The sequence below is a fragment of the Parasteatoda tepidariorum genome, chromosome 9 (assembly GCF_982258835.1).
Source record: "Parasteatoda tepidariorum strain Cologne lab strain chromosome 9, Ptep-v5.0, whole genome shotgun sequence".
Lineage (NCBI taxonomy): Eukaryota > Metazoa > Arthropoda > Arachnida > Araneae > Theridiidae > Parasteatoda > Parasteatoda tepidariorum.
Window position 1 is genome coordinate 5,728,888 of NC_141763.1, and position 19,869 is coordinate 5,748,756.

At 31.1% G+C, this 19,869-nt stretch overlaps 1 protein-coding gene across 1 annotated transcript in view; it reads right to left on the minus strand.

Annotated features, from left to right (window-relative positions):
- The window catches only part of Spg7 (SPG7 matrix AAA peptidase subunit, paraplegin), a 73,021-nt gene that overhangs the window by 21,043 nt on the left and 32,109 nt on the right, over positions 1-19,869 (minus strand). Inside the window, exons 10-14 of the mRNA XM_087150724.1 lie at positions 17,886-17,994; positions 12,862-12,929; positions 5,886-5,950; positions 1,547-1,709; positions 1,009-1,119 (exon numbers count right to left, since the gene is read on the minus strand). Coding sequence (XP_087006850.1) covers positions 1,009-1,119; positions 1,547-1,709; positions 5,886-5,950; positions 12,862-12,929; positions 17,886-17,994 — 516 coding nt within the window. The remainder of the gene's footprint in view (positions 1-1,008; positions 1,120-1,546; positions 1,710-5,885; positions 5,951-12,861; positions 12,930-17,885; positions 17,995-19,869) is intronic.

Sequence of the window (19,869 nt, forward strand, 5' to 3'; positions counted from 1 at the left end):
TAGATTGGGGTTGAATTTGTTGAATGAGTTAGTTTATATTGTTGTACAAAGATGGCATCACAAATGCTGACATAGATGGCAGCAGCGTTGTCATTAATATAACCTCTTATCTATAATAAAATATTTAGTCCAGTTTCAGCCTTTACTCAGGTATGTTGATTTATTTCTTGTGACCGCCATGCTTAAATTATTGTGTTAAGTCTTCAGAATTAATTGAGAAAATGCTGAATGGATCAATGTAAACTGTGCTTTTTTGCATAATTCGTAGTAAAAATTGACACAGTAAAGAAAAAAAATCTAATTTTCAAAAAGGGAAAATTAAGCACTTTTTTAAAAACAGCCAATGAAAAAAGCACCTTTAAGGGCTTTTAAAAATCGAAGATAAGCACCTTTAAATACTTTTTAAAAATGCTACGCACCCTGGGTAATGATCAAGGAGTTTCCTTGTCTTCTGGAATTGGTTCAAAATTACATGGCTATGGAGTTGAACACTAATAGTCATAAACTCAAAATTTTGTCGGCTGTTCAACGTTGGATAAAATAAAAATAGTTACAGCTGTTTGTAATCGCTATATTCATTTTGAATTACCCTGTATTATGTGAATGACATTGAATATGTTTCCAAGCAATGTACTTTCGGTACTGGGCTGTTCAGAGAAGAAAAAAAAAACTTTCCTATTTTGGAATACTCTTCAATTCTGAAGCTCTATATGAAATTCTTTTAGGAAACTTTTCATAATCAGAAGTTCTTCAAGGGATCGGCAGAAGAAAGTTTCAATAATAAAAAAATTTTCTTACATAAACAAGTTATGAAAATGTCAAAGGAAAACAACTGAAGAGCATTCCTAACATATTCCGAATACATACTTTTACGCAATATAATTTATTGTAATAATAATTTATTGAAAACTATGAAAACCTAAATTAAATTATAGAATGAACTCTTAATGAATGGGATTTTCAAACGGAAAACTAAAATAAAACTGAAGAAATTATGTCTATAATTACCGCCAACAACTCTTTCAACAGCATATTCTAAATCAGTAGAAGAAACTTTTTTCTTTTTGTTGCGTGCAGCATACAGAGCTGCTTCATTGCATACATTGGCAATGTCAGCACCTGAAAAATTTAGATCTTTAGGTTATGAATCTTATGCAAAAAATATTTTTTCTATTATTTTATAATCTTAAATATTTCAACAACAAAAAGAGGTCAAATAGTAAAATAAATAAAATTTTAGATTTAACAAAAATATATAAAAGTTTCAATTTGTTTGAATCTACAGAAGTTTTGAATAAAGTTTCTAAAAATATTAACTGTATAAAGACAGATAAAAAAAAAACCCTTGAAGATATTGTTTCAAGTGTTAATTTCTATCAATTTAAATTACAAAACTATACAAATAAATAAAAACTCTTTCCTCTTACTGCAATCAGGATTTTTTGAGCAAGCGAAATAAATTTTGATCTTACTTAATAAAAACTGGAAACCAAATAAAAGAATAAGTTCATAGAATGAAATGAATTAAAAGAAAAACCAAAATTACCACTAAATCGGGGAGTTAGTTTAGCTAATCTCTCAGAGTAAGAGTCAGGAGTTGATTCCAAAGTAATAGATTTCAGGTGTTGCTGAAATATTTCCTGCCTTTCTATCAGAGTTGGCAAATCAATCAGAATGTGCCTATCAAAACGGCCAGGTCGCAATAAAGCCTAAAAGAGACTCCTTTATTAGATTAATATTATAAACAATATATAATATAAACAATATTAAATGAATATTAACAGTTTTAAACTACTGTTGATATACTGAACAAAGCAGAGTCTCTCAACAACAAATCTGGTAAGTTCTCGTTCAAAAACTTACAGTACAAACATTTTGTATAATGAAGGTAAGGGAGTTCTGCAGTCACTTACTACTAGTTTTTAACTACTGTTGATATACTGAACAAAGCAAAGTCTCTCAACAACAAATCTGGTAAGTTCTCATTCAAAAACTTATAGTACAGATATTTTGCTTAATGAAGGTAAGAGAGTTCTGCAGTTACTTACGTAAATGTCAAAAAATGTTTATTGAGTGTGAAGTTCAAAAATATATAATAAATTTATATTAATGTATAAATAACAATATTAATTTTATATAAATTTAGTAAAATCGCTAATTTCAGCGCTCTAAAACTGTTCTTGTTTTCCAGTGACGCCACCTATGGCAAGAATTCGACTTCTGCCACACCCATACGACACACCCTTTTATAGGACGGACCCATTCCTTCATCGTAATTTTGACCTGAATCAGAGAACGATCGATCTCCAATCCAGTACCCCCAGAGGTATTGATTTGTTATGGGAGCACAGGGGACTTTTGCGACTCGACAGATTTAACATGCATCAGTCACTTTACTACAAGTGGAATCTTCGGCCGGTGGGGTTTGAACCCACGAACTCTCGGACATGGGCCCAGTGCCCTACTGACCAGGCTATCCCGGCAGGCTATATCGATAACAGCTAACATTAATGACTACATAAATATGACTTGAAATTAACACATTGAAGGGTATATATTTGCCAGTAATACTTAATCCTAATGGTACCACATAGTTAAAATAATGCTTTGCATTTGCTGTATTAATGCTTATTTGTATTTAATACTTCTTAGTTAACAATAACATTACACAACTAACATTTTTTTAAATTTCCAATGAGCTGCACAATCGGTCTTGTCGATGAGCAGACCTAGTGCATTCTCCAGAGGTGTTATCCACTCTTTCAGGACCACCACAATGGGTGAGATACCGTTGGTCATGTTAATTTGGATGTCTAGTTTCTGCCACACTAGATGGCAGCACCAAGACTCTATTTGGATGCTAAAGGGCACTAGGAATTTAATTTTGCTGGAACATTACCCAGTGGGCACCTGTGAACTTAAGTCACGTAGGCAAGCAACATTACCCACACTACACTGCCACAAATACCTATTCTTAGGGTGGGCCACATTCACACATCAGAGGATAACACACAGAGAGAAACAACCATACCCTGAACGGGATTCGAAGCCACAGTAAATTGGTTTTGCAGTCAGGCCCACTAAGCACTCTGCCAGCTGGCAGATATAAGTAAACTAGTGCAATTTCAGATGGGAAAAAAATCAAAATAAAAATAATATTTTTAAAAACAACGATTTTGTAGTGGAGAATCATAATTAAAAAACAAAAATTTGATAAACGAAAAACGTGGAGCGCATGAAATACATAACAGTAACAGTATGTGTGCACATGAGAGTATGTGTATGTATACAGTGAAACCTGCCAAGTTGACCACCCTTGTAAGTTGGGCACCTGCATAAGTTGACCTCAATTATCAAGAACGGAATTTCTCCTATATAATATAAAGAAGCAAAACCTTTGTAGCTTGACCACCTGCCTATCTTGTATGTTGACCACTGAAATAAGTCAATTTTGCTTAGGATTATTATGAAATTCTATTCTAAAACCCTCATAATTTGACCAGAAAAAAATGCAATGTATGTTATGTCATTTTTGCAATGTATGTTAAAATTTCACTTGTTTGGTGAAATAGTGTAAAAAGCTAATCAAAACCCTTTTGTGAGTTGACCCTCAGGGGAAACTGTAAGGGGTCAGCTTTTGACCATTTCTTTCATCCGTTCATTGAAAACAGGTGTGTTAGTTGAAAAGTTGCTCTTCTAATTGCAATAGTGAGCATTTGAATAAGTGAATGCTTTGAAATATGCTTTGATCCTTTATTTATGGTCTTTGATCTTCAAGTGTAGTAAATCAATTTTAAAGTGTTCAAATAATTTTATTTTGTTAAAGTTTTCAAACTACACGCTTTCGTGTTCTGATATTTTAAGAAATTATACTTATTAAACTCTTTACATGCATAACTAACGAAATAATTTTTTTTTTTTAAAAATTAGTTAAATATTAGAATTATCTGTATCAAATTGAAGTTCATTCTGGTTTAAGAACATTTCTTAAGGTATTCAATTGCATATTTTCTGAATAAAATTTTTAAGTCAAGTAAAAAAAAAAAAATTTAAATATATAGCAACATGATATGGGAAACGAAAAAGTGAACAATGACCCACCCCCTCTATAAGTTGACCACTTGTCTAAGTTGACCACTAAAACAATGCACCACAAGTGGTCAACTTACACAAGTTTTACTGTATCTGTAATTGTATCTGAATGTGGTTGTGCATGTGTATTAGTAAGAAAATGTGTATATGTACTGTTATCAGGGGTCTGTTTAGAAGAGTCTGTTTGTAGTGGAGAATCATAATTAAAAAACAAAATTAAAAAACAAAAAATTGATAAACGAAAAACGTGGAGCGCATGAAATACATAACAGTAACAGTATGTGTGCACATGAGAGTATGTGTATGTATATCTGTAATTGTTTCTGAATGTGGTTGTGCATGTGTATTAGTAAGAAAATGTGTATATGTACTGTTATCAGGGGTCTGTTTAGAAGAAATTTGGGTTCATTAACGGACCCTTCACAAAATATCTTTTCATAAAAACGGACCCTTCACAAAATATTATAACTTAAAAACGGACCCTTCACAAAATAATTTATCTTTTAATCGAACCCTTCACAAATTTGTTTATCATCATTATTGCTTTGTTAATCGAATAAAAGACAATTGTGAAAATATTAATTTTTCTTTAATTTTATTTTACTTTGTATGTCTTTTTTCTCTTCATTTTCATGCAGTGTCATCCAATTCTGAACTATGTGCCAAATTTGAAGTATGTAGCTAGTCGGGAAGTTACAGGATATCTGCTACATTTTAGATTTTTAAATTCATGACTAATTCCTAGAATTTTTCATGACTTAATGAAGTTACTATCCTTTCCGACAAAAACGCAACAAGAAATTCAAAAACGCATTGTAACAACATAAATTGAAATGATAGGTATAACCAGAACTGCTATACTTTGCATATTCATATTTAAAGATTTTAAATTTAAAAAAAACAGAGTAAAGAAAGAGTTGAAGCAATAAAATAGCTGGAAAAAAAATACAAAAGCAAAAAATTTTTTTTCTGCAGAAATATATTCTAAAGATACTTTTCTTGTTCACCCGAAATGAAAGAAAAAAATTCACTAATGACTGGCTTGCTTCAGCTAGAATTTTAAATTGATAAAATAAAAAAATAATAACAGAAATTCTGAAATCACAGAAATTTAAAAGAAAATTCGCTCTAGAAATGATGTTTTTTCTTTCATTTTTTGAAAGAACACCATAACTTTTAAAGAACATGATAAAAACATTATATATTTTAATAAAATATGACTGTGAGTTGGGATTTTATTACAAATTCAGATATTCAGAACACCATGAAATGGAGGAGGGAGGTATTTTTAGATTCCATTTTAAAAATTAGATTTTTCAGCGACCTAAATCCATGACTTTCCATGATTTTCTTTAAAAAAATAGTTAAAATCATGACATTTCATGACAAATTGTGTTCAATATCAAAATTCATGACTTTCCAGGCACACGGATATCCTGAAGTTAGCTTAAAATCGATTATAAAATTCCACTTGAACAGATATACACGAAGGCAAGTTGATATAAACGTGCAGGGGTCTGCCTAGGCCTATTTTGTGAAAATTTAGACATAATTTGAGAAAAATAAAAAATTATATTAAAAACTCAACACAAAATTATGGATTTATCGTTTCTTAAAGTATACAGAAATAAAATTTTAAGAAAAAGTATTTTGTGAAACTACCGTTTTTTCTAAAATTGAATTTGTGAAGGTACCGCTAAACGGTAGTAAATTCGGCCTGGACAGACCCCTGACGTGGTAGTAAAAAACACAAGAGCAGAAAGCTATTTCAGAGTAATTAAAAATGCCTTTACTTTGTCAAGAACATCAGCCCTGTTAGTAGATGCCAACATTATAACACCTTCTTTCGTAGCCATACCTAGAAATAGAATATTAACAATTTTGAAAGTTTTAAAATAGAAAAAAATATATATATATAAAGACCTACAGAGTCAGGTCATTATGACCCAAGATGCATGTCATAAAATGTATGAAAAGTTTATCTTTCTCTACTTATTAACCAATATTTGCTATGCATTCTTCAACATTTTGAGAAACATTACAAGAATGATTTATTCCCTGTGGCCGAATTTTTTCGAGCTATCTGTGACAAAACTCTCTAGTACTATTTTTCTGCAAGATACTTTAAATAATAACAAACATATATGCTACTTACTAATTTAACCCCTTAAGGATCAGTTAATTTTCAAGAAAACGGTCATAAAAGTGCTTATTTTTTTATCTTTTGTATTTGTATTACGTATTTGATTAGTGCTGCAACTAGTTTAAAATAACCTAACTATCTACAATTACCTTAAAAATATCCTGGTACTGCCATCTGGTGTGTAAAATGAGAAATAAAATTTTTTTCGGGCAAAAAAAATTAATTAGTTTTATTCTTATTAACGCGTTACTACTGAACACTCCAGCCCGTCAATATCACGGGAGCGAGAAATAGCGGGCGAAATCTCACCCCGTCATTTTCACGGGAGCGAGAAGGAAAGGTTAAAGTAACAAAAGCGCTGTGTTTACAATATATATATATATATACAGCAGGGCTCGAAAAACCGCCCGTCCGCGGCGGTCAAAAATTCCCCGTGGACAACGAATTTCTCGAATCTGATGTCCGTGCGGACGGCCACTTTCCCGTTAATGTTTGATACATTTTCAATTTTTGTTATCTTACAAGAGTCTAGCGCCTCACTTCTAAAATGACCCTCTATTCTAGAAATCCCGTTAATTCCTTTGTCAGACCAAATGCGCATGCTCACGTAATTGGTAAACTAAAGAAAAGGGTCTATGTACATGTGCATTTGGTTTCACTGACTGGCCATCTGAAAAACAGCTTTTGATATCTTTTGGCAATCAAAACATGCAGATGTTACTTGAACATTTAATTTGCTTTTTTGATTTTTGAAAGATTAGATAATGAAAATTTTTCTAAAGAATGGGTGTCATTAAAATTTAAGATACATAACATCGTTAAACACCAGAAAACTTCAGCCTTCCGAACCCAAGATATTTATAAAGATCTATGAAGCGAAATGACCCACAATACAGCAACATACTGTGCATGGTGGAATTTATGTTTTCTCTGTCTGGGAGTACTGCAGCGGTTGTAAGGGGATTTTCAGCAATGAACTTACAAAAAAACACATTACGTATACTGATTTTAAACAAGAAGCGTTACACGCAATTATGAACATCAACCTAAATGGAAAACCCCTTTGAGATTTCTGTGCAGAAACCTCTGTAAATCATTGGCTTCATTGTGGAACTGGTAAACGTCATATTTGATTCATTTAAAAAACGCAGTACCTTCGGACAGGGTTCGCCAAGTGGGCCCACTTTGAAAAAACCCGCCCGGGTTTTATTGGGTGGGCCCACCTTGAAAAAACCCACTTGGAACGATAAGTGGGTTTTTTCAAAAAAAAACATTTTTTTTTTTTAACCAAAACTTATTGTTTCACATTTATTTTTATATAATTTATTGTGCAGCATAAATTTGTCAAATAGAGTTGCATGATTTATATGATTAAGTTTTTAATATTAGTAAAGTAAAAGAAACTCAAATATTCATATAATTTTTATAGTAGGTGCTATTGAAAACTTCAAGAGGGTTTTTTCAAAAAAGTAATATTTTAATGATATTAAATCAAATAAAAATTTAAATAATATAGTCTGAAAAGATCAATTTTTCAAATATAGTTGCATGCTTTATATATTAATAAACAGGTAACATAATACATACAGGTAATATAATATATTAAAAAAAAATTTAAAAGAAACAATTTTTTTCTTTTTTTGCCAAGTGATACATTAACAAATTTAAACAGTTTTATTTTCTGGCTTTAAAAAAAAAAAAAAAAAAAGCTAAAACTTTTTATAAGAGAACTTTTTAAAATTATTTATCTAAAAATGAAATCCTTTTCCTAGGGTTAATTATTTGAAAACAAATGGGACAAGTAACTGATACTCTTTATAATTATACGTAGTTTTAATTTCACTTTCTATTAATCTTATTATAGAAACATGTAAGACCATTAAATATTTATTTCTGTTTTTTATTTAACTCAAGTCAGATGAAATTTTAGTTTTTACTGATTATAAATATTTACAGATTATAATTTTATAATAGGTAATATCCACATGTTTAATAAATATAGTAAATAAATGTGTGTGAAAACAAAAAGATTAATAAACTTGTTCCTTTTATATTACTGCATTTATATTTTATAATTCTTGAGTTAAAAAATTATGAAACGTAATGCACTTATAAATAAAGAAGATTCAAATATGTGTTAGTGATAATGCGTTATTTAAACTTAATATAAAATACATATAACCAGGGTTCCCCAAGTGGGCCCACTTTGAAAAAACCCACTTGGTGGTTTTTTTCACAAATTGTTTTTTTTTTTTAAAATTTGGTTCAGAAAGAAGTATCTCCTAATACTATCATTGGACATATCGTTGAAGTTAACAAATATTTTAGAAATGTGCATCAAGCACATGGATGGGCAAATGAAAAAAAACTGCTTGATGACCAAATGATACTAGGTGGAATTCATATTGTGAGCGCGTAAAAACTTTTGCCAATAATTACCATAAATATGAAGAGATTGTTCTTTAAAAATTTTATATGTCAAAAAAATTAAATAATGTTGGGCTTTACCAATAAACTATCAATTGGGAAAAACAGATATCAATTGTTTCTGAAGCTTTAAAAAAGCTTCAACCAGAAAACATTTCAATTTCAGAACCTGTTGAAATATGAATTAACTTACTATCGTGTGATGAATTAGAATCCCATAAACATTTTGTTAAAAGATCAGGCTGTTCAGCCACATCATTTATTAGCATATGCATCCTGGATCCCGAAACAAGGGGACAATTTTTAAATGATGAACAGGACCAATTAGCAGAAAACTGTCTTTCTAAGCATCATCCAGAATTTCTGCCATGTGTTATGGCATTCAAAATTTCCGATCCTGAATACTTTCCAAAATCAATGATGCTTGACAATGTTATTCAACAGTTTTCATCAAAAAATAGTGGAAAATTATGGCAAAAAAAAAAAAAAAAAAGTAAATAAATAAATAAAATTCCTAGCTTCCACAAAATTTCTGTCAATTCTTTCTTGTTTGCACTCAGCACCAGCATCCTCTGTCTCTATCGAAAGACACTTTTCAACTTTCGGTTTGGTGCAGAGTAAACTTCGAAATAGATTAGGAATAGATAAAGCTACAAAACTCTTAAAAGTGTATTGCCATCTAAGAGAGAAATGTAGACACTTTGAATCTGTTGTATGATAATAATAATAAAGGAAAAAATGGACCTTTTTTTTAAAGTTAACTCTTAACATCTGCTGACAATTTTTAACTATTTGGAGAAAGTTTATCACAATTAAAAAACAGTTAAAAATTAAAATATTACTTTTAAGATTTTTTAAATATTATTTTTAAGATTTCATTTGAATACAATTTATTTTGTTTCTTTTAATCGTGTTTAAAAATATTGAAAGCAAACAAAAAAAATTTATTAAGTGATACATTAAACAACAATAAACAAATTTAAAGTTTTATTATCTAATTTTAAAAAAATAAGCTATAACTTTTTATATATGCTTTTTTATAATTTTAAGATTAATTTGTTTTTTGAAACTATAAAGTAAAAATGCATATATTTATCTAAATATTTGAAAAAAGGGACAAGTAACTGATACTCTTTATAATTATACATAATTTTAATTTCACTTTCTATTAATCGTATTATAAAAACATGGAAGACCATTAAATATTTATTCCAGTTTAATTTTATTACAGGTAAAAGTCAGATGAAATTTTAGTGTTTACTTATACAACACTATTTAATAAATAAAAATATTTTAACAGTAAAATTTATGAGCACTAAATGAAAAAACCCAATTTTCCCCGGGTTTTTTCAAATAAAACCCAATTTTCCCCGGGTTTTTTCAATAAAACCCAGGCGGGTTGGGTTTTTTCAAAAATCCCCGGGTTTTTTCAAACCCTGCCTTCGGATAAATTGACATTCCATATAACTTGACCTTTGTCATTTAAATTATTTCATAAAAGGTTACTATAAGTAACCTGGTATTTCTTTTATTATTGTACAATGTAAACCAAGTATTTGTAATCCTAGTAACTACTAATTCATTGTGCAAATTATATAAATGTTTGCACAGACATTTACCTTGTGTTAAACAAGGTAAATGTCTGTACCTTGTTTAACACTGTTAATTGTTTTCAGAATATTTTGAAAGATGTAGAAATAATTAAATCATTTACAATAACTATCTACAAGGATATTTATTTAAATTTTAAGAAAGGCGATATTATAAAGAAGTTTGAATACATAATTCTGGATGTAGCTACAGATTAGCATAGATACTCAACTCAGACATAATGACATCGAATAGGAGCTTTCAGTTCTCAGTCGGCTTCAATTATTAGGTTTACATCCCCTTGCACCTACCTATCAGTTGATATGGAACATGGTTAATACCTTCTCGAAAATAAACCTCCCACGATTCACAGTTAAGTCAGGAGAACTTATGGAGTTGATTATTCGCAATTGATCAGCTATCAAGTGTTTGAACAAGCGTTTCATTTATATGAACACATCAAAGATTATATTTCTGTTCTTTTTTTTACCCCAGCTGTGTTGAAATAGCTTAACAATATTTTTAGTTACGGATAAGGCAAAAAAATTACATGTTTTAAAAATAGCGAAAAGTTGGAAATGTTTCTCTTGCATTTTAACGCAGAATTTATTTTTTTTTTCTTCTCAAATTTAGAAAAAGTAGTGTCAGGTTTGAAGAGATAGAAATTAACATTTCAGGGCCAAAATGACTGTCCGGCCATGGGAGTGTCCGCTTTGCGGAGAATGCACATAATGGTTTATTCATAGGGGATTCCAGGGGAATTAAAAATATGTCCGTACTGAGAGGTGTCTGTTTTGCAGGAGTGTCCATAACAGGAGGTTTCACTGCATATATATATATTGCAAACACAGCGATATATATATATATATATATAAAATTTTCAATTGAATATGTAATTAATTTTTTATTCTTATATTATGGGTGATATTCTCGCATTTTGTTTGTTGGGGGCACAAATTATAAATTATTTATTCTTCACATTTTGTAAATAATCATCTCCATAAAAAATAATAAAAAAATCATGGAATCCGTAGTAGCAATTGCCAAACAAAAAAAAGATTGAACTCCTCAAATGCTTGTTTCGGTTCGAGATTAGATTGTTGTAATAAATAATATCGTATAAAAAACTATCGGATTTAAAAGCTATGGAGAAATCAATCGCAATAACTGCCGAAAATTTGATAGAATCATTGCCTTAAAAAGTAAATACTCAAATGCACGATTCTAATTTTCCATATTGTTTTAAATATATCCAGATATTTAAAAACCATGCGAAAATCAATATCAATAACTGCCGAAAACATAATCGAAACATTACATCGATTTACAATACTATTGGCATAATTTGAGTGAGCCAAAAAATGATATATCCAAATGCATGATTCAAATATAACATGTAAATTATTAATTAACAGAATTTTTCTTCCATATGTTGCCATATTTATATGAATAATATGTATTTAGTGTTCTTTTATATTTTTAAAAAATACTACTAGTATTTAATACTAGATTCATAATTTAGAAACTCTTTATTGAAATAGAAGTAAACGTTTAAAAATTTGGACATTTTTTATATTATTTTAGCTAACATTTTGGTTATTTTTTATAGAAGAAAATTATATTTAACTGAGATTTTTTTAATTTCATGAATCAGAGAAGGTGACACATAATTATTACAGTGCAACCTCAAAAATCCAGACTGCTGGGGGGTTTGGAAGGTCCGGATTTCCGGATTTTAGATACCTTACTTAAATTGATTGGATTATCGAAGTTTCGAATTTTTCGCGATTAAACATGCGTGTGTAGACCTTTGACGTCAATTTTAACATAAATATACATTTTGAATAATAAATAAGAGACATTAAAAATCAAACTTTCGTCATTGTTCCCCGTAATTGATCGTTTAGATAACATATTATTAGCAATTAAAACTAAAAATATAGGTTTAAAACGTGAGCTGAATTTTAACTTATAACTGAAACAGATGCTTCTAGATTAGACTGTACCAGCTGATACTAATCCTTTTTTTGTTGGGGGATGAAAGAACTTATCCCCGCCTCCTAAGCTTCAAGGTTAAAAAAGAACCAGTTTTCCTTCCTCACAAGGGGGGAAAAACAAGGTAGTAGAAGAATTCCTTCTCCTGAGGGGATTCCTCTTCAGGAGGAGGGAATTCCCCTTTATATTCTTTGTTATCTATACAGAGCTGATAAGAATGACTGGAATTTTTATATCAGGTATGAGTTTTCCTTCACTGCCCACCCCTACCTTTTCATTGTTGGAGAAGAGTTGCGGTTTTGCACTCTTGCATTAAAATTTTTATTTCAAGAGTTTTTCTTCTTCTTTTTTTATAATTTTTTTCTGACCAACTGGCGTATGAGCCTGATTTTAGAGATTTCCGGATTTCAGAAGTCCGGATTTTCGAGGTCCTACTGTGTTAGTAATTATTCGAAGTAAAAAAATTTATAACCGAAAAACAATTTTTAATCTAAATGAATGATCTTGACCTCCTCTCTACTTGAGGGAATCTTTAATCTAAACATGAACTTATTCCAACAAAGAACAATATCTAAACTTGATTTTAAAAAAATTAAAAAAAAAAGAAAACTTACCATCTAATTCAACTAGAAGTTGATTGAGAGTTTGCTCTCCTTCCCCTGTTATACCTTCACTCCCAGAACTAAAAAGAAAAACAAATTGAAGGATATTATTGAAATAAAAGCAATAACAGGGTTGCCACTTAAATCTGGAATTCCCTGTGTTTTCCCTGTACATATCATACACAATATATTAAAAGGAAACAACAATTACTGTGCTCTTGTGTAAGGTATATTGGGCTAACTATACTTATTAGTTTTAATTGCTGGAAAAACAGCTGAACATACTTAAATAATGCTATAGTAAATGAAATAGTTTAGTATAGCTGAAATATCATGGTTAACCCATTGGCGGTTAAGGAAATGAGCAAAATTAGGAGAATGTTTCTCTTCTATACACTATTCCCCTATCCATTAGCATGGATAAACTGGTTTTGCTATGCAGAGAAGACTACATGTTAAAATGTGACTTTTTACGTGCAGAACTGTCAGTGGGTTAAATATCCCATAGATCACACTTTGAGTGGTCACCATTTTTTAAAAGAAGGAAATAAGAAACGAAATTCCCTGTATTTTCCAGATTTTCCCTGTTAAGTGGCAACCCTGAAAAAGTACAATGTATGTACAGTGTGCTAAAAAAAAAAGAAAAAAAAAGGGACCAACCTGAATAACTTTTGATATGATGATTGGATTTTCAGATTTTAGGACTCAATCTTAATGTCTCGAGAGGTGATCTCAAATATGCCAATTGATAAGTGCGGAGGATATTTTAAGTTACGAAATCAGACACAAAAACATACTTTAGCAGAATAAACACACCTTTTTTTGTTTCGATAGATACGGATTTGTGGCCCCCAAAATAGAGGGGGCAGTTGCAATCTGGAAAATATGGACCCAATATTTTGGTTAGGATCGAGCTCCAGAGTTTGAACATCTTAATACTAATTTTACCTCTTGCATGGTTCGTCACTATGTCTTGAGAATTTTGCAAGCAAATTTAAAATTTTCTACACACAATTATGAATTAGGTTTTTTCAAAGATAATTCCATGCAAAAAACAACTTTTAGCAAAGACTTATTAATTTATTTAGGAACAGTAAAAAAAATCAAGATTTTTTTTTTGCATCATTTTAAAGAATGTAATGTTATGTAGCAAAATACAAAATTTGAGCAAAATCGGTCGACAATATTCCACTTACTATTCCGACTATTTTCATTCATTTTCACTCCATTTCAAAAAAAGTCAGATACTTAAAATTTGATTTCTCGGGAACTATTCGACTGATTTGGCTAAAATTTTGTATTTTGCCATGTAATATTACGCTCTTTAAAATGATTAAAAAAATTCCATATCTTACAACTCAAATTTTTTTGTACCATTCTTAAATAGAATAATAAATATTTACTATAATCTTTTTTTTGCATACAGTGATCTTTGGATAAATGAATTTTATTACTGTGTGTAAAAATTTTAAATAACGAAACGTTATAACGAAATATGCAAAAATTAAATACATATATATATATGCTAATTAATAAGTGTAGATGATATTTTAAATTACGAAATCAGACACAAAATACCTTTTTATCAATGGATTCAGTTTTTTGACCACTTAATTTGTATAATTTTTCCATGTGCAAATCCATTTCGGGCAAATTCGTGGTCAAAATTATTTACTAAAAAATTCCTTTGTTAATTTATGTAATTTTTCCATGAGCAAATCTATTTCGGGCAAATCTGTGTCCAATATTATGTGCAAAACAGGCTATGCGTGTTTTTTTCCCTTTTCTATTTTTTTCTTAAATATTTATTTTCTAAAATTATTTATAGTCAACTTCTTTAAATTATATTACCTTGCGGACATCCATTTTCAGGCCCATCCTTGGTAACTAACAAATCAAACGCACTTCAGTAATGCAGTACGAACGCATTTTAAAACAAAACTCCTCTAGTTACGCTCAATTTGCGCTTTTGTTTTCATACTTTGCAATCTGGCAATCTTGTTACGAAAATATTTTAAATCATTCTTGAAAAATTTCCCGTACATGTAAGTTCATTTGAATTCACTGCTCGCTTTATAGATTATGTTTCTTTCTGTTTTTTCTTTATATTTTATTTTCTGTTCTTACGTGTTATTTTTACTTATTGAGTACTATTTTATTTGTTATAATTTTTGTAAAAATTTTTTGAGTGCTCCTCACACTATTGTATTGATATATTTTGCTTTGGCTGTATTGATACAGTATTAGAAAGCACTCTTTTTTGCAGATATAATCGTGTGGGCTGATGAAAAGATTATATTTTTTATTTTCCGAATTTTTTTTATTATTATTTCCGCCCCCAGTTGTTTTTTTTTTAATATAATTTTTCTTTTTTTCTCTTTCTTCATATGTTTGTAATTTTCCCTTGTTTTATCTTCATTTTGAACTTATCTTATGAGTTCTATTTACTTGCAGCTTATGCGCAATAAATGAAACTTATTGTTTTTCTTAATTTTCTTTGTGTTTTTTAGTATTTATTTATTTTGCTGTGTATATATATATATATATATATATATATATATATATATATATATATATATATATATATATATATATATAATGTCGTTGCCGAGTGGAAGGATTAAAACAGGACTTAGGCAGGGAAGGAGAATACAAAATTTATTTATTAATTATTAGACAGATAACGTTTATCAAAAAAGCGGTTACGAAATGTTGTGCTCCTCATTATAGTTAGGGAAATATAAGTTAGTATCAATATAAGTTAGTTATCTTGCAAAGTAAATCCGTAAAATGTTTCATTTTAGAGAATAAGGAAAATCTTAGTAATTGTAATTGGTTTATTTAATAGGTCGCACGATTCCCACAAAGGGCAAAGGGGAAAATGTCTTACTTTTAATTAATGCATAATTGAGCAAAAAATAGATTAAAGGACAGGATGTGAATTTAAAAGTTTGAGAAAGCATTTCGTTTTGAATAATAAATGAAGAAATGGATTTACAGAAAAGGAATAATATAAAAAGATTAATTAAAGCTTTTTATGTTACATATATATATATAACAAAGTAGTATATGTAACAAAGTAGTTGTAAATGTAGTAAACTACAAAAATAATGTTTTTCCGGCCACTGTTCATGTTCTACATGGCTTTGTGTCTATTTTCGTATTAAGTAAGAAAAAAATTTCTTCGTAAAATAAAGTAGAAAAAAATAATTAAAAAAATCTGGAAAATAAAAGATATGATCTTTTTATCACCTCACATAATTATATTCACAAAAAGGACTGCTTTCTAATATTGTATCAATATAGCCAAAGCAAAACAGATCAATACAATAGCGTGAGGAGCACTAAAAAAAAGAATTACACAAAAATTACAACAAATGAAATAGAATACATTAAGTAAAAATATCGGGTAAAAACAGAAAAATAAAATGTGAAGAAAAAGCAGAATAAAGCATAAAATGAAATCTAAACTGCTGTTTGTAGAAAATGCAACACCATGAAAGAATCATCAGAATCAAATGAAATTTAATGCAGAAACGACTTGTACTGATACAAATAAATGATGAAATTTTCAAAACAAAAGAAACAAATTAAGCGTCCGAAATCAGTATTTGGTGCAGCCACCACGCGCTGCAATAAGTGCTGCTATACGACGTGGCATGGAGTCAAACAGATGTTGAATATCTGCTTGAGGAAGAGAATTCCATATCGCTTGTATGCGCAACCAAAGTTCGTCTTTGGAAACTGCAGGACGCGGATCACGAGTGAGACGCCGACCAACCATATCCCACACGTGCTCAATAGGCGACATATCCGGCGAATAAGCAGGCCAAGGAAGAAGTTGCATGCGTTGTGCTGAACAGAAGTCTCTAACAGTCCGCGCAACATGTACAACAGTCCGCGCAACATATCCTGCTGAAAGATAGCTCCAGGGATGCCTTGAAGGAAAGGAACGACTTCGGGCTGTAGCACTTCACGGACGTATCTGTTGCTATTGAGATTACCCTCAATTCGTATCAAATTGGATCGTCCATGATACGAAATCGCACCCCAGACCATAACTCCGGGTGTTCGACCACTATATCGTTCAATAATACACTCAGGAAGGCAGCGTTGACCGGCATAACGTCTAACACGAACACGGCCATCATGGGTCCACAAATTGAAGCGTGATTCATCTGAAAAGACAACTTGGTGCCAATCAGCTCGCCAGTCTCTGTGCTCAAGAGCCCACTGCCGACGCAGCCGTCGATGATCCGCCGTGAGGGGAATCCTGTATAATGGCACCCTTGCACGCAATCCACGGCGCAGCAGACGACGACGAATTGACGAAGCCGACAATTGTACACCTGTAGCAGTAGACCAATGTGCTGCCAGCTGCCTGGAGGAAGCTGTGCGATCATTCACCGCCATGCGGAGCAGGTGCCGATCATCGCGCTCTGACGTCACCTTCTGTCGTCCAGTGCCTGTTTTTCGAGTTGTTCGGTGCTCGTCGGTCCACTGCTTCCAAACTCGCATCACTGTGGAACTGTTCCGCTGCATACGAGCTGCTATTGCGCGATAGGAAAATCCTCCTTCTCGAAGGCCGATTATCCTCCCTCGTTCAAACTCCGTAAGTTGCTTGAATTTCTTATTCTTCCGTCGTGGAGGCATACTCAGGTCTCACTAAACGTTTGCCACTAACAAATAATCATAGACTATTTTCAACGTCCCGCTACAGCACTTTATTTATACGCTTTCAGCATCAATTCAGAGGGCGGGACCCCATTTGCACAAATTCACAGAAGCAGGAACCTAGTTGAAAAAATGCTACTTAACACATATTTTATATTCACAAATTATGAGTAGTTTTTTCATAATTTTACAAAAACCGGACTTTTCACAAAATGTCTGGACAGATCCTCTCTCTCTCTATTTATATATATATATATATATATATATATATGTCTAATACCAAATGGCACATTTCTCGGAGGTGTGAAAAATTCAAAGAAATCTTCTCTCTTGTTAATAAAAACCACCCTAAGATTACATACCTTCCACTTCTTTTTCGTCCAATAGCATCTATTTCATCAATATAAATAATGCAAGGTGCTCTTTTACGTCCTTCTTTAAATAAATCTCTTACTCTTGCAGCTCCCAAACCTGAAATAAAACAAACAAAAAAACATATAATAGAACATTATTTTAAAAATGCTCTTTTGTTAATCTAGATCAGTGATTCTTAACCTATGGGTCGCGACCCAAAATTGGGTCGCGAAGCATATTTCTTGGGTCGTGCTGAGTCGAACCAAAAAAGTTAGTAATACACCAAATAATAAGTAATACCAACACCTTCTAGAAGAAGTCATTGTGGCTTACTCAGCCTAGGCTTAATGAGGTACCTGGGTAACTCTATACCCTTAATCCTCGTTCATAATAATTAAAAAAGACACATGACTCAAAATTAGTTTAGCATATCAAGGTGCAAAATTAATATAAGAATAAAAGATACTTAGTATAAAAGATACTTGGTAGAGTGATCAAGCTGCAGTGCGTATTGTAAAATTGTAATCACCCTAATAATGGCAAAACGTGAATACAAGGAAGCATTTTTAGAATTAGGTTTTACTTGCATTTATGATCGAGGAGTGAACAAGCCGCAATGCGTGTTGTGCAGTGAAATATTAAGTAATGAATCGATGAAACCGAACAAACTTAAAAGACATTTTGATGCAAAACATAAAAATTTTGCCTTTGAGGGAAAAGATTGTACTTTTTTCGAAAGAAAAGAAGCCCATTTAAAAAGACAGCGTTTGGATGCACCAAGTAGTAGTGGTTTAATAAATTCTGCCAAACAAGCTACACTTGGTTCTTTTCATGTGGCTTGGCATATTGCAAGACAAAAGAAACCCCATAATATTGGTGAAAAACTTATAAAACATGCTGCCATTGACATGGCACGTATCAAATACGGAGATGAAAGTTCAAAGAAATTACAAAAGATACCATTATCAAATGATACAATTCGTTAACGAATTAATGATATGTCATTTGATATTAAGAATCAACTTATTTCTGCTATAAAAATTGCTGGTTTATTTAGTATTCAACTGGATGAAACGACAGATGTAAGTAAAGATGCTCAACTCATGGTTTATGTGCGGTATCCAGGTTTAACAGATATACAGGAGGACATTTTATTTTGCAAACCAATGTCAACAACAACTAGAGGTGAAGATATTTTTTTATGGTCGATTCGTTTTTTAAAGAAGAAGGATTAAATTGGAATCAGTGTTTCAGTATTTGCACCGACGGTGCAGCTGCCATGACAACATCTCAAAAGGGATTTTCGACAAGAGCAAAACAAATGAATCCACAAATTATATCGATTCATTGTTTGTTACATAGACAAGATCTTGCTTCAAAAAAATTATCACCCGATATATGCTCTTAACTGTAGAATTTTCCGCGAACTGTGTTTCGAATCTGGTGCTGAATACGAACATTTATTATATTATTCTGAAGTTAGATGGCTGTCCCGGGGCAAGTTGTTCAAAGAGTATTATCATTACGGACAGAAGTCGAATTATTTTTGAGAGAAAAGAAACACCCATTAGCATCTAAATTCTCCGAGTTGAAGTGGATTACTCAAGTTGCTTATTTGTCAGATATTTTATTTGAAATAAATAATCTAAATACGTCCATGCAAGGACGTAATCATACTATTATTGAATTAACTGAAAAAATTACATGTTTTAAAAATAAACTCAAATTATGGAGAAATAAGGTTGAAGTAAAGAAACTTGCTTCATTCCCGACTCTTAATTTACTTGTTGAGGACAATAATATTGATATCACAGATTTTGAAATACAGAAAATTATTATTAATCATTTAGAAAAACTAATAGCAGACTTTGATCGGTATTTCCCTGCAGACGATGTTTTCAAATATAATTGGGTTCGAATGCCGTTTAATTTTGATGTAAGTGATTTGCATGAGGTATTTTTTAATATTAATAAATTTCAAGAACAATTAAT